At 55.0% G+C, this 15,366-nt stretch overlaps 2 protein-coding genes across 2 annotated transcripts in view; both read left to right on the forward strand.

Moving 5' to 3' along the window:
- Positions 1-365: 365 nt before the first annotated feature.
- Positions 366-6,735, forward strand: Ethe1 (ethylmalonic encephalopathy 1). The gene is made up of 6 exons (XM_013032635.1): positions 366-523; positions 1,316-1,464; positions 4,648-4,777; positions 5,429-5,518; positions 5,952-6,068; positions 6,540-6,735. Exons 1-6 carry the CDS (start codon positions 379-381, stop codon positions 6,575-6,577), a joined length of 669 nt encoding a protein of 222 aa, XP_012888089.1. The 5' UTR covers positions 366-378; the 3' UTR covers positions 6,578-6,735.
- Positions 6,736-8,748: 2,013 nt separating this feature from the next.
- The window catches only part of Phldb3 (pleckstrin homology-like domain, family B, member 3), a 15,834-nt gene continuing 9,216 nt past the window's right edge, over positions 8,749-15,366 (forward strand). Inside the window, exons 1-3 of the mRNA XM_013032607.1 lie at positions 8,749-9,060; positions 9,895-10,071; positions 10,192-10,329. Coding sequence (XP_012888061.1) covers positions 8,824-9,060; positions 9,895-10,071; positions 10,192-10,329 — 552 coding nt within the window. The 5' untranslated portion in view covers positions 8,749-8,823. The remainder of the gene's footprint in view (positions 9,061-9,894; positions 10,072-10,191; positions 10,330-15,366) is intronic.

The following is a 15,366-nucleotide window of genomic DNA, read 5'->3' on the forward strand; positions in this document are numbered from 1 at the left end:
TACGCGGGATCGGCGGGTGCCTGGTCGGGAGGCGGGGCCCGCCGAGTCCTTGAGGACAGGACGCGCCTCAACGTTCCGGGTAGGGAGTGGGGTTCGGGGCTGGGACTCTGGGTCCTTTAAAGGGGAAACGATCTGGGGGGCCCTGGGGCTTTGTGGGGTGGAGACCGAGCTTCTGGCTCCGTTTCGAGACCGAGGTGCGGGACCCTGCCCGTGTGGGCTAGGAAGGCGGAATCCCCGAGCTCGGGGAGGAGGATGGGGGACCCCGCGCTGCCGAGGGCGGGGCGGGGTGCTGCTTCTGGGTGTTCGGGTGTACCCGGGGCCCCGGGGGCGGGAGTCAGGCCCTGCGCTCTCACCGTGTTTCTGCCCCCCCCCTCCCAGATGTTTGAGCCCAAGAGCTGCACCTACACCTACCTGCTGGGCGACCGCGAGGCGCGCGAGGCCGTGCTCATCGACCCGGTGCTGGACACCGCCGGCCGCGATGCCCAGCTGGTGAAGGAACTGGGGCTGCGGCTGCTGTATGCGGGTTCGTGGGGGGGCCCGCCTGGGTGTGTGGGGGGCGGGTGGGAGCCGCGCGGCCTGGACCCTGGGTTTGAGGGAGGGGGGCTGGACCCCTGAGTCTAAGGGAGGGTGGTGCTGGACCCCTGGATCTGAGGGAGGGAGGCTGGAACCCTGAGTCTGAGGGAGGGGGGCTGGACCCCTGGATCTGAGGGAAGGAGGCTGGACCCCTGGGTCTAAGGGAGGGTGGTGCTGGACCCCTGGGCCTAAGGGAGGGGGGCTGGACCCCTGTGCCTAAGATGGGGGGGGCTGGACCCCTGGGCCTAAGGGAGGGAGGGCTGGACCCTGAGTCTGAGGGAGGGGGGCTGGACCCCTGGATCTGAGGGAGGGGGGCTGGACCCCTGGATCTGAGGGAGGGAGGCTGGAACCCTGAGTCTGAGGGAGGGAGGCTGGATCCCTGGATCTGAGGGAGGAGGGCTGGACCTCTGGATCTGAGGGAGGGGGGCTGGACCCCTGGATCTGAGGGAGGAAGGCTGGACCCCTGGGTTTGAGGGGGCCTGGACCCCTGGGTCTGAAGGAGGGGGGTTGGACCCCTGGGTTTGAGAGAGGGAGGCTGGACCCCTGGGTCTGAGGGAGGGGGGGCTGAACCCCTGGCTCTGAGGGAGAGAGGCTGGATCCCTGGGTCTGAGTGAGGCTGGGGTCTGGACCCCTGGGTCTGAGGGAGGAGGACTGCAGCCTGGACCCCTGGGTGGGTCTGAGGGAGGAGGGCTGGGCATGCCCCACCCTCCATGCCCGCTGAGCCTGCCCGCCCATCTTGCAGTGAATACCCATTGCCACGCTGACCACATCACAGGCTCTGGGGCTCTCAGGTCGCTGCTCCCTGGCTGCCAGTCGGTCATCTCCCGCCTCAGCGGAGCCAAGGCTGATTTGCACATCGACGATGGCGACTCCATCCGCTTTGGACGCTTCGTGAGTGGAGGGTGGGGTCTTCTAGGAGAGGGTGGGTGGTGGGTGGACTGGACTCTTTGAACTTACAGGCAATGGGTACTGGGGCCTGGGCGGCGAAGTCCCCTGGGTGGGGGTGGGGGGAGGGTCTGGAGCCTGGGCTGTGACCCCTGACCTCAGATCTCTGGGAGAAGGGCAGCATGAACCGAGGTGGGGTACTGGAACTGGAGGCTCCAGGCAGGCGTGGCTCTGGCCTAACCCCTAAGTCAACACCTCCTGAATTCCCTATGGCATTGGGGGCAATCTCTTCAGCCTGGCATCTCCATAAAAGTGAATTGTGCACTCCCAGGTCAGGGATTAGGGAGAGACCCAGCCCTGCCTTAGCTGAAGGAAGCATAGTCCCCTGACCTGGACCTGGGTGAGTCCTCGAAAGACTTTTAAGGTGGCACCTATTCACAGTGTGGTAGATATACAGAGTCAGCACTCAAAAGCCGGTGCTTCCTTAAATGTTGCAGGCCTGAGCCTCACCCCTTGGCCTCTTGGAGGAAAGATCTGTCTTCCCTTCCCTGCTGTCTTAACCAGCAGGTTTCCGGCTAGAATTTGTAACTGGGTGCAATATGGAGGGGGTTGGGATGTGTGTGCTGAGAGCAAGGGACCCAGTTGATCAGAATTGCCCAAGAAAGGACTGGGCCCTGCTGGAGAGGCCCAGCCACCTGCCTTAGCAAGAGCCCTGGCAAGGTCCTGAATTCAAATCTCAACAGTGCACCAAGCAAGAATTGCCAAAGATGGACAGTGTGGCTCAGGCAGGGAATGGCATGTCAAGTGACAGGGTGAGCGCTTGGCCTCTTGTTTGAGGGTTTCACTAAATGAGGACAGTTTACATAGACCAAAGCACTTCTGGGAAATAAGGGCTGTGTGGGGTTGAGGGTTTACCCACAATATCGAAAGCCTTTGTTTAGAAGAAGGTAAAAATAGTGCGTTGTACATTGATGTATGAGGCACATGTAGATGCGAGTAAACATTTTCTGAATTGAGAAAACCCTGAAGAAGATTAGAAATAAACTCAGGATGTAGCTGGGTGCTAGTGGCTGGCTCAGGCCTGTCATCCTAACTACTCAGGGGGCTGAGGTCTGAGGATCACAGTTCAAAGCCAGCTCAGGCAGGAAAGTTGTGAGACTCTGGTTTATTTCCAATAAACCACTAGAAAACCAGAAGTGGTGCTGTGGCTCAAGTGGTAGAGTGCTCGCCTTGAGCCTAAGAGCTGAGGGACAGCGCCCAGGCCCAGAGTTCAAGCCCCACACAGAAGAAAGAGAGGGTGGGGAGGTGAGGCGATGATGGGAAGGGATGGGAAGGGGAAACAAAGGAGGAAGCTACAATGCTTGATAAGAAATGTGCTCATATCTTGCCCATGTAACTGTAACCCCTCTGTACAGTATTTTCACAATAAAAATAAATAAAAAGAAAGAGGGGGAGGGAAGAAAGAAAGAAAAGAAAGCTCACATTCCTTAACTATCACCCCCAGCCTCATCTTTTCCCCTCTCAGCCTTAGGTAACTTTATTTATTTGAGACAGGACTTTTTATCACCTTCCTTCCTCAGGCTTCTGAGTGCTGGAATTACAGGTATGTGCCACCATGCCTGGTCTTTCTTTTGGCAACTTTTAATCTACTTTTAGTCTCTGGATTTTCCACAGGAATGGAAAAATACAAGTGTTCTTTTGTGGCTGACTTTTTCTGAGTAGTGTTTTCAATGTTCTTTTTTCTGTTGTGTGCTGATCTTGGGGCTTGAAACTTGGGGCCTGAGCTTTTGTGCTCAAGGCTGGCACTCTGCCATTTGAGCCACAGCTCCCCTTCTGTATTTTTTGGTAGTTAATTGGAGATAAGAGTCTCATGGACTTTTCTGAATGGACTGGCTTGGCATTGCCTTGCTCAGTTCTCAGATCTCAGCCTCCCGAGTAGCTAGGATGACAGATGGGAGTCTTTGGTGCCAGCCCCAAAGTACTTGTGAATCATGAAGCTAGAGGAAACACTGCCACGAAACCGAATTGCCTGCCATGCGCTTTGTGACCACCAGGCGGCGGTGCAGGCCGTGGGAATTGTCAGGCCAGGCAGGAGGTTTGTGCTGACTGATCCCAGATCCCTTTTTGTTTGTTGAGCAGACTGGCTGTAGTTTCAGTTGCTCAGGAAGCAGCAGGGTAAAGAAAAGGACAGCTGTGGCATGTAGCATGTCATTGAAGTGTTGTCATGGAAAGAAAGAGATGGTTGGAGAATGCAGAGAGAGGGAGGAGGGGCAGAGCCCAAATGGGATTTTCTGCAGCCCTGGCCATCCATCAGTCAACAGTTTCAGGAACCATGGAGGCTATGGGTTAAGGATGTCAGGTGACCCCCTCCTCTCCTCCCTGCCTCCTCCCATCCCAAGCCCTCCTCTTCCCCTTCCCCACAATGTCTTGTTTGGAATATTTCCAAATCGAGAGTCAACTGAAATAATACTAGAATATTATCACCTTCAAATCATTTCCTGGAGTTCACCAGCTACTGACATGTTAACATAGCTAATATTTCTTCTTCTTCTTCTTCTTCTTTTCTCCCTCCTTCCTTCTTCTTTCTTTCTTTCTTTTTCTGTATAAGTCCTGGGCTTGAACTCAGAACCTTCACTGGTCTCTTTGTTTTTGGCTCAAGGGCTGGGAATGTGGCTTAGTGGTAGAGTGCTTCTCTAGCATACATGAAGCCCTGGGTTCAATTCCTCAGTACCACATAAACAGAATAGGCCAGAAGTGGTGCTGTGGCTTAAGTGGTAGAGCACTAACCTTGAGGAAAAGAAGCCTAGGGACAGTGTCCAGGCCCTGATGTCTGACAAAAAAAAAAAAAAAAAGGTTTTTGACTCAAAGCTGGCACTCTATCATTTGAGCTACAGCTCTACTCCTGGCTTTTTGCTAGTTAATTGGAGATAAGAGTCTCATAGATTTTTCTGCCCAGGTTGGCTTTAACTGTGATTCTCAGATCTCAGCCTCCTGAGTAGCTAGGATTACAGGTGTGAACCACAGGCACCCAGCTTTGATTAATGGTAGTTCCAGTAGTCCAGATTCACAGATGTTAAGCCCAAGTATTGCTCTCTTGCTTTGTCTAGCTGTGAATCTGGGGTAAATGGACTTCTGGGTTGTCACCTGCGGCTGGTCACTAACTGTCTCTTTGTGTTCCATTCCTGTCAGGCCTTGGAGGCCCGAGCCAGCCCTGGCCACACTGCAGGCTGTGTCACCTTTGTCCTGAATGACCACAGTATGGCCTTCACTGGAGATGCCCTGCTGATTCGAGGGTGTGGGCGGACAGACTTCCAGCAAGGTGACTGGCTTCTTTGCCCAGCCTGAGCTCTCTCAGTATGGCCATGTGTGTCTGGGGTTTCAGTATAGGCTACGAGAATGAATAAGTAGATTTTAGATTCAAGTTGAGCTGTTGGAGTTTGGAGACAAGTACATCCAGGGGTTTGGCTGCTGGCAGGTGTTTTAAATACAAATACCCCTCCCCCAACAAAAAACTCTTACCACCTAATGAGGATCTTAGGACCACAAATAATTACTATCTCACATAGCTTTCTTGTTTGGTGTTGGTTGGTTGGTTGGCCTTTTTATTTTGAGGCAGGATATTGGTACGAAGGCTGGGCTGGCCTTGAATTCCTGATCTTCCTGCCTCTAGTCTCCTGAGTGTTGGAATTACAGACATGCACGCAAGGGTGCAAAAACCATCAGACCCCAGAGAAGGGTCTCATTCTAACCTTGCTTAATCCTGAATTAGATTGACAAATACCTCACTGTTCCTCAGTTCTTTGCATGTGCTATTCCACCCCCTAGAATGCCCTTCCCTCTCTATCTCTACCCAGACAAACAAGGATTATTGGCAGAAGAGAGAGGTAGAGAGTTTAGCTGTAGTGACTCTATCCTGCTATCCTTTTCCCAAGGGAACAAGGCCACTGACCACAGAACTTTCCTTCCCCAGGCTGTGCTAAGACATTGTACCACTCAGTCCATGAAAAGATCTTCACACTTCCAGGGAACTGTCTCATCTACCCGGCTCATGATTACCATGGTAAGGGCTTGCTTGCTGGAGGAGGTGTGTAGCGGAAGAGCTTAAGTGACCTCCTGTAATTCTCACAGGGCACAGAGACTACAAATCCCAGAATTCCGTGGGCCAAAAAGATCCAGGGTTTGAATGGGCTGTGTGTGGAACTCCACAACTAGCATTCTGCAAAGCATAGGTTTTTCCAGGACTTCCTTATTTAGAAAGTTCAAAGAACTAAATAAACAAATAAACAAAAAAAAGATTAAAAAAAAAAGTTCAAAGAACTGTGGGAAACTGCATTTCCCATAGTGCATAGCTCAAGGGAAAGTGTCATGGCTAGAGAGGCCTCCCATAGTCTCCTGGGAAATGTAGTTCTGAGGCACTAGTTCTAAGGCAGTTCTAGACTGTAGTTCTAAGGCATTGGAGCCAGCCACTTTCCTTTCCCTTCCTTCGCCACTAGGGCTCACAGTTTCCACTGTGGAGGAAGAACGGACTCTGAACCCTCGGCTCACTCTCAGCTGTGAGGAGTTTGTCAAGGTCATGAACAACCTGAACTTGCCTAAGCCTAAGCAGATAGGTAAGCCACTTGGGAGCCAGGACCTCGGGTCTGAGGGCAGAGGCTGGGGCCTAGACCTCTGGATCTGACAGAGGAGGCCAACGTCTGAAGGATCTGAGGGAGGAAGGGCTGGGGCCTAGATTCCTGATCTGAGGGAGAAGGGCTGGGTCTGAACCCCTGATCTGAGAGAGGAGGGCTTGGGTCTGGACCCCTGGGTCTGAGAGAGGAGGCTGAAGTCTGGATCCTTGGGTCTGAGAGAGGAGGCTGAAGTCTGGATCCCTGGGTCTGAGGGAGGAGGCTGGAGTCTGGATCTCTGGGTCTGAGGGAGGAGGTGGCTGGGGTCTGGATCCCTGGGTCTGAGGGAGGAGGTGGCTGGGGTCTGGACTACTCCTTCTGAATGACAGAACTGTAATTCCCCAGTCTTGCTGGGTTCTCTGTGGAGCGCAGGGTTGGTCAGGTCCTTTAGGGTTCTTCGTGGTTTCTTCCTTCCAGATGTTGCTGTCCCAGCAAACCTGCGCTGCGGGGTCTAGACCCCCCTTTCCTGACTTGCCTGTCAGGTGCTGGCACTGTGGTTAAAGATGCACTTGGTGAGATGAAGGGAGGGGCTGTCACTGAGCCTCCTCTTTTCTCCCACCCCTATCCCTCCAGCCCCTTAAACTTCGTAAATAAAAACTGATTATTTTACCACGAATGTGACTTCTACGTGTTTCCTGGGGACACAAGTTGGGTTGGGGGGGGTGGCTGAAGGCTTGAGGTGGGTTTGGTCCTTTGGAGAGGCCTTGGGTGCCAGGAGGAGGAGGAGGAGATCCTAACTCACAAGGTCAGGTGCAGACTTGAATATGGGCCTTGCATTTGAGCCACTCCCTTCTCTTAGAACTCCAGGGTAAGGTATTTCCCTTCAGTCCTCAGTTTCCCCCTTTGTAAAGTGGAAGTGGTAATAACAGGGTGCCTGCAGGATCTGATAAGCCTATAACACCCTTGAGTGCCTGGCACCCTGCCTGCAAGGCAGACTCCCTACCAGAACTATTTTTGTTACTATCATCTAGAATCATCTCCCGGGCACATCCGGGCTGGTGTGTGACTGTTTACTTAATGGTTCCATGTTCCTACATTGACGCAAAGAGACCAAAGCTGGTGTGTATAGAAGTTGGATATATTCATTTTCTTCAGCCTCACTTTCCTAAGGATAAAATGACGATAGTAGCTTTACCCTGGTGGCTCACGGTTGTAATCCTGGCTACTCAGGAGGCTGTGATCTTACAGCTTGGTTCAAAGCCAGCCCAGGCAGGAAAATCCACCAGGCTCTTATTTCCAGTTAACCAGCCAAAAGCCATAGTTCCACTATGGTTCAAGTGAAAAGGGTCAGCACCCAGGCCTTGGGTTCAAGCCCCAGCATGGCATAAACAGAACAAAACAAAAACCTGTAGATGACAACCCTTCTTGGATTGATCTATGAAACTAAATTAAGGTGTGCACAGCATTTTGCTACAGCTCTTGGACTCTAGTAATCCCATTTCACGTGCTGCTTATTTTCCTGTTTTGCCCAGACAGGAAAGGGTCTGGCTGAGACCTTTAACCCCTGCCCTCCACCCTGTGGTAAAGTATGGAGGGCATGTTTCCTTGTCACTGGGCGGGTCACTGACACAGCCCAAGTCACCCCTACCCCCTGGCCCAGCTCCCTAAACCGGTTGGGGCCCTTCTCAAGGGCTCATTAAAGGGGAGAGGCCCCCCCCTCCATCTCCATTCCTATCTTTGAGAACTCACAAGATCTGAATATTAGAGACGGCAATATAGAAATGGCCAAAGACACCTGACCCTCCTGGGGAAAGGATTGGGGGCGTGGGGGGGGGTGAGAGGGGGCTCTGGAGTCGGAGTGGGTGGACACCATGTTGGGTTCTCCGAGAGTGGGGTTGGTGGTGCTGGAATGGCTGGATGCCACGGCCGGCGGGCGGGGCCAGCCGGTGGCTCCCTCCTCCCTGGAGAGCGGTTGGACCTGTTTTCCCCCCTGCACTTCCGGGCTGCAGGGAGGGGGACGGGCGGCCTCTCTCCGCCCTCTCTCCCGCCCTCTTCCCCCCTCCTCATCCCAGCCACCTGTCCTGCAGCAGAAGCGGCGGGGCCCGGGCGCAGGGCGCAGGGCGCAGGGCGCAGAGCGGAGGCGCCGAAGCCTGAGCTGGTGAGGAGGGCCGCGGCTGCCGGGCAGGAGCGGGAAGGGAGGGCTGGAAGTCGGGGATCCCTTTCCTGAGAGGCCCCAGGGCTTGTCCCAAAAGGTGGAGACTGGGAGCCCCGACTCCTGGATCTCTGGGGGCTCCCCACCCCCAGTGCAGGGGGACCGGGAGAAAGACTGCGAGCTCCCGGGCGGAGCAGGGCGGGGAGTCCCGGAGGGAGGAGATGGGGTGCCATAGGTAGTGCAGGAGATTAAGCGGGGCGTGGAGGGGGGGGCTGTTGAGTGGGTTCAAGGCCTGACTCCTGGATAGGAGGGAGGCCAGTTAGGGGGAGCGCTGGGACCCCCATCTCCCCATCGCGGACTCAAATTCCCGTCCCGCCTCTGGGGGCGTGTCTCCTTAGGAGCAATCAGCCTTCGCCCAACCTCATTCCCCGCCCCCGGAAACTTCAGGACACGCCCTCGGGATGCTCAGCGCCATTCTTTGAACTCTTAGACCACGCCCTCCGAGCTTCCAGGCCACGCCCCCGAGGTCCGCAGGCCCCTGCCCGATTCCTAAGGCCACGCCCCTCGCGCACCCTGGCCACGCCCACCCCGCTGGAATCCAAAGCGGCTATGGGGACGCCCAGCAGCCCCGAGGAGGGGACCCCGACTTCGCCATCCGTCCCGGAATGCGACGCCCAAGCCTTTCCCCAAGAAGCTGCTCAACCCCAGGGACTTTCCGAGGAGCCCCAAGTGCAAGAGGCTCCCGGGGTCCCCGCGGAGCTCCCGAGCCGCCCGGGAGCGAATCAGCAGGCCGAGGAAGAGGAAGAAGTCGGGGAAGGCAGCAGCACGGAGAGCTGCCGGGAGGAGGTGAGGGGCCCGTGGGGCGGCAGCCCAGGTGGGGCGCGGGGGTCACCCCGACGGGGCCCACACCCTAGCAGGGGACGGAGATGGGCAGAGAGGACAGAGATGGACACGGAGATAGCGGCCGGGTGGAGACACTGAGGAGGCCCAGAGAGACAAAGATACAGACGGAGGGAGACCCAGACAGACAGATAGATGGACAGACAGACAGGTAGAGAGAAAGCAGGAACGTAGAGATAAGCGGAGATACCCCGAGACTGGTAGAGACACCCCGAGAAAGACAGCAAAAAGTCGACCTGGAACCAGAGAGACTCGGACAGACAGACACTAGCCAGATCCAGAGACGGACAGACCAAGATCCCAACGGGACACGGAGGAGAGACAGACGGAGGTGGGGTTAGCGACAGGGGAAATTCCAGGGAAAAAAAGGACAGGTCAACTTCCAGAGGGAGAGAAAGAGCCTTAGCCATTCAGACAGATAAACTGAGTCAGAGAGAGACGACCCATCCCTCCACCCCGGGAGAAAAGGACCCAGAGATCCAGGGAAAGAGACTTAGGCTTAGGACCTGGATAAGGAAAACAAATACCTCCTATAACCAACAGTGCTTTGTACCCCTTGGACTGGGAGCTAGGACCCCCCTCTTTGCCCCCCAAAGAAATGATCTGGTGACCACCCCACCGACCCGGCTCTCCATCCTTAGCCTGAGTACATCGAGCAGGAAGGGGGGGGCGCCTAGAATGGGGGACGCACTGAGGGGTCGGACCTATGTGGTGATTGATCGGGGGAGGGACTTCGGGGAGGGGCGTGCCCTCGCGTGACCACGCCCCCTCCGGCTCCAGCTCGAGGCTGCAGCTCCGGCCCCGGCCACACCCACCGCGCTCATCTCCTCCGGGGAGGGGGCGCGGGGGGCGGCGCGGCGACTGCGGGCGCAGCAGCTGGAGGCGCTGACCCGCGTGGCCCTGATGGAGCAGCGGGTCAAGGAGCTGCAGCGCCAGAGGAAGGAGCTGCGGATCGAGGTGAGGCCTAGGGGCAGAGGGCGGGGAGGGGAGCATACCGACCCCCCAGACCCGGGCCTCTGCACCCCACGGGCCCCATGGACCCCAGGACCCCAGGCCTCGCGCTCTCTGTCTGGGCAGATGGAGGTGGAGGTGGCCCTGCTTCGAGGTGAGCTGGCCGGGGAGCGCGTGGCGGCCCGGCGGGAGGAGGAGCGGCTTCGGGAGCTGCTGGACCGGCAGGTGGACGCGACCAGGGGCAGCCAGGAGCTGCGGGAACAGGTTGGTTTGACCTTTGACTTCTCCACCGGTTTTCTTCCTCTCTCCTCATTCTCCTCCTCCCTTCCTGACTGTGATTGTGGGGGTTCTGACTCACCGGAGCCCCTTTCCGTGGTCTCCTGGCTGTTTGCTCATCAAATGTCATATTCAGAAAAATGTCAAAGCCACAAATCTTTTTAAATTGTTATTACAAAGGTGATGCACAGAGGGGTTACAGTTAGTAGGTCAGGTAGAGAGTACATTTCTCCTGGCACAATGTCATCCCTGCTCTCCTCTCCCAATTTCTCCCTCCCATCCCCACCCACAAGTTGTACAGTTCATGTTCAACATAGCATAAAAGTGTTTGTTTTTAAGTCAGGATTACCCCTGTATCCTGTACTCTCCAACCTTTCAAATATTGTGTGTGAGTGTACTAGGGATTGAACTCAGGACTTCATAAGCTAGACAGATGCTCTCCCTCCGCGCGCCAGTGGCCCATGCCTATAAATTTCAGTTACCCAGGAGGCTGAGATCTGAAGCTCTCGATTTAAAATCAGCCTAGGAAAGGCAAATTTGAGAGAATCTTAACTCCAGTGAACTAGCAAAAACTGGGAAGTGAGCGGGGCGCCAGTGACTCTGCCTGTCATCCTAGCTCTTCAGGAGGCTGAGATCTGAGGATTGGGGTTTGAAGGCAGCCCGGGCAGGAAAGTACGTGAAACTCTTATCTCCAATGAAACACCAGAAAGCCAGAAATGGAGATGTGGTTGAAGTAGTTGAACATTAGCCTTGAGCAAAAGAAGCCCAGGGTCAGTGTCCAGGCCCTGAGTTCAATCTCCAGTTCACACATCACACACAGAAAGAGAGAGAGAGTGAAGGGGCGCGGGGGGGGGGGGAGCACTTGTTGGAGTCCACACCAGGAAGGCCAGCCGGTGATCTGGGGTTGAGCTGATGCAGTTTTATCTCTAATGGTTCTCTCTCCGCTCCAGCTGCTCCCTGCTGTTGGGGAAAACAAGTCCTTTTGTTCCCAGGCAGGATGTGGCTGGTCTCATGCCAAGGTAGTGTGACCAGTGATAAGTGGTCAGTGCCTAGGGCTCTGCCACTCCCTGAGAGCAGATGGTGGCTAAGCTACAAAGAAAAGCTCCATCGCTTCAAATGCTCTTTGTGTTTTCTTGTCTTTTTTTGTTTGTTTTTGTCAGTCCTGGGACTTGAACTCAGGGCCTTGGGCACTGTCCCTGAAGTTCTTTTGTTCAAGGCTAGCATTCTACCCCTTGAGCTACAGCACCACTTCCAGCCTTTTCTGTGTATGTGGGACTGAGGAGTTGACCCCAGGGCTTCATGCATGCTAGGCAAGCACTCTACCACTAAGCCACCTTCCCAGCCCCATGTTGTTGTCTCGTTGTGTTTTTTGTTGTTGTTTAGTCATCCTAGGACTTGAACTCAGGGCCTGGGCACTGTCCTTCAGCACGTCTGCTAAAGGCTAGCATTCTAGCCACATTAAGCCACAGCTCCATTCCTGGTTTTCTTCCTGCCCTGGCTGACTTTGAACCTTGATCCTCACATCTCAGCCTCCTGAGTAGCTAGGATGACAGGCATAATCCCCAGAGCCCAGCTGACCTGTTGGTTTTATTTTATTTTATTTATTTTTTGGGGGGGTCTGGTCGTGGGGCCTGAACTCTGGGCCTGGGCGCTGTCCCTCAGCTCTTCAGCTCAATCTAGCACTCTACCACCTTAGCCACAGTGCCACTTCTGGCTTTTTTCTTTTTGCTTCTGTGGTGTTGAGGAATCGAACCCAGGGCCTCAGGCATGCAAGGCAAGCGCTCTACCACTGAGCCACCTTCCCAGCTCCTTATTTTTTATTTTTAAATTATATTTAAATTTTTCCTGACAAGGTCTTGCTATGTCAATCCAGGCTGGTGTCCAAGTTGAGATCCTTTTGTCTCAGTCTCTGCAGTGCTGGTATTACAAATGTACCCCACCCCACCTGGCCTACTTTGTACTTTCTGAGAAAATATTGGGGACCAACGGTGATTTTAATCTAGGACTGCTAGGGCAGTGTAACACAGCTCTGAGGGTACGTGGATTAAGGGGTAACTCCTGCTGCAGGAATCTGAGTTCCCTGGATGTAAGCGACTTGCAAAGAGCCTGAGAATCAGGGAATATTTCTTCCTGAAGAGATGCATGGAGCTGGAAGGGTATTTGGTGCAGAGGGAACAGAATGGAACAGGTGCACAGAGGTTGAAGAGTATAAGTTTGGGAAGCAAAGCTGGCTGGGGCGGGAAGATAGGTAGAGGAGCTGGGAATGGACAGGGCGCATGTCGGATTTGGTTTCCTGGGGCCATGGGGGGCCATGGGAGGGTTACCAGGGCTGGGGTGCACCTGGGTCGAGGTCATCCTTCGAGGAGATGGACAGGAGGGTGGGCACTAGCTCCTTCAGAGTCTTCCAGACAATGCCAGGGCTACCTCAGGGGCAAGGCTGGGAAGGGAAGATGAAAAAAAAACATGAGCTAGGGCTGGGAAGGTGGCTCAGTGGTAGAGCGCTTGCCTTGCATGCCTGAGGCCCTGGGTTCGATTCCTCAGCACCACATAAGCAAAAAGAAAAAAGCTGTGGCTCAAGTAGTAGAGTGTTAGCCTTGAGCTGAAGAGCTGAGGGACAGCGCCCAGGCCCAAAGTTCAGGCCCCATGACCGGATCCCCCCAAAAAATCCTCCAAACTGGGGTTCTCGTGTGTGTGTGTGTGTGTGTGTGCTGGTATTGGGGCTTGAACTCAGAACCTCAATGCTGCTTCTGTCCCATATTCACTGAAGGCTGGCATTCTACCACTTGGGGCACAATAATCAGATCTGAACTCCTGAGTAGCTGGGATTATAGGCATGAGCTACCAGCACCTGGCTGAAGGCATTAGTTTGTTGTTGTTGTTGTTTTGCCAGTCCTGGAGCTTGAACTCAGGGCCTGGGCACTGTCCCTGAGCGCTTTTGCTCAAGGCTAGCACTCTACCACTTTGAGCCACAGTGCCACTTTTGGCTTTTTGTGATTAATTGGAGGTGAGTGTCCTGGACTTTCCTTCTGGGGCTGGCTTTGAACTGTGATCCTCAGATCTCAGCCTCCTGAGTAGCTGGGATGACAGGTGTGAGCCACCGATGCCTGGCTGTGAAAGACATCAGTTTTAGGGAACATTTCTGATCAGAATCACAACAGGCCTTGTGTGTTTTCAGGGCTCCATTGGCCTCCAGAGGACTGGAAGCCTGCCCCGGAAAAGGGGAGAGCGTGTGAGCCAGAAAGGGTCTCCTCGACCTCTGTCTGTCCACTGTACAGGTGAGGACCCTCCCCACCCCCTCCTGCTCCCCAGTGGACCCCTGGGCCGAGGCAGAAGACAGAGGTGAAGGCAGGAGGTCTGCAGAGAAGAAGTTCAAGGGTTGGGACAGGGGAGTACCCCAGCCTTCTAACCCCACCCTCACTTCCCCAGCACCCTTGAAGGCCTCGGCCCTTGGTCCAGCAGTGGGGACCTCAGGAAGACACCCGCTCTATCAGCTGCTGAACTGTGGCCCTGGGAACAGGTGGGATCCCAGGGAGAGGAGGGGGCAGAGCAGAGGAGGAGGAGGTGGAGCCATGGTGACCACACCCCTCTCCACCCCTCCCCACCCTTCTCTGCCTCCTCCATCCAGCTATGGAGCCCTGCACCCGGACATCGCCCACATGGAACGGCTACTGCAGCAGGCTGTGGCAGAGAGAGAGCGTCTGCTCAAAGCCAGGGTGAGACCCCCGCGCCTCCTCCTGCAGACGGGAGACTCTCCCCACTCAGACCCCAGCCCTGCTTCCCCCAGACCCCAACCCTCCTCCCTCAGACCCAGGAGTCCAGGCCCCAGCCTCCTCCCTCAGACCCTAAGCCTGTCCATCCCCTCTACTTGTCTCGGGGTGGCATGCTCACTGTCCCTGCACCCCAACCCACAGGAAGGGACAAGGAGAGGTGCAGACAGCAGACCCTCAGGCCCTGCAGCTCCTGCCATTACGGTCAGTCTCACCTGCCTTCTCCCTGCCCGGTGTGTCCGTGGCCTTCGCTCTGCAGGTCTTTTGAGCGTCCGGGGTTGGGAAGGGTAGGAGTTGCCCGGATGCTCTCTTTCACGCATCTGGGGCATGGATGTTCTAGGCAAACGGTGCCATTTTTGTTTTGTTCATGTGCTATGGTCTATCACAGAGCCTCTGTGTTCTCAGCACGAGCGTTACCATTGGCCCAGCTGCCCCGTCTTCGTGCCTGTTTCCCCTCCTCTGAACAAGTCTATGCTGGGGCTCTTAAAAACTGAGCCTTAAGCTGGGTGCTGGTGGCTCACGCCTGTCGTCCTAGCGACTCAGGAGGCTGAGATCAGAGGATCGTGGTTCAAAGCCAGCCTGGGCAGGAAAGTATTCATGAAATAAACACAGCAAATCTGTTGTGTCCTTATAAAAATGAAGCACACTTTGAGGTAGTCTGCCATGCCTTGTAGCATCATTTATTCAACAGCCCCCTGTGGTGAGCATTGTCCCCGTCCGTGTCCCCAGGCTGGCTTTGTGCCCTGCATTGTGCCTCTGCATTATTTAAAACTAGGCACGCTCTGTGCCTCCTACCTGTAATCCTAGCCACTCAGAAGGCTGAGATCTAAGGATCACAATTCAAAGCCAACCCAGACAGGAAAGTCCATTTGACTCTTAACTCCAGTTAACTAGCAAAAAGCCAGAAGTGGAACTGTGGTTTAAGTGGTAAAGCACTAGTCTTGAGCAGAAAAGTTCATGGACAGCACCCAGGCTCTGAGTTCAAGCACCATGACCCGTCCACCCCCTATCCTTTCCCACAAACTGTACAGGGAAGCTAAGCACAGGGATGTCCACTTTGTCATCCTAGCTGCTGGGAAGGCCCAAATTGGGAGGATCATAGTTCGAGGCCAACCCTGGCCAAGAAGTTCCCCAAACCCAATCTTTTTTTTTTTTTTGGGTCTGGTTGTGGGCCTGAACTCTGGGCCTGGGCGCTGTCCCTCAGCTCTTCAGCTCAAGGCTAGCACTCTACCACTTGAGCCACAGCACCACTTCCGGC

This window comes from Dipodomys ordii, unplaced genomic scaffold (genome assembly GCF_000151885.1).
Source record: "Dipodomys ordii isolate 6190 unplaced genomic scaffold, Dord_2.0 Scaffold156, whole genome shotgun sequence".
NCBI lineage: Eukaryota > Metazoa > Chordata > Mammalia > Rodentia > Heteromyidae > Dipodomys > Dipodomys ordii.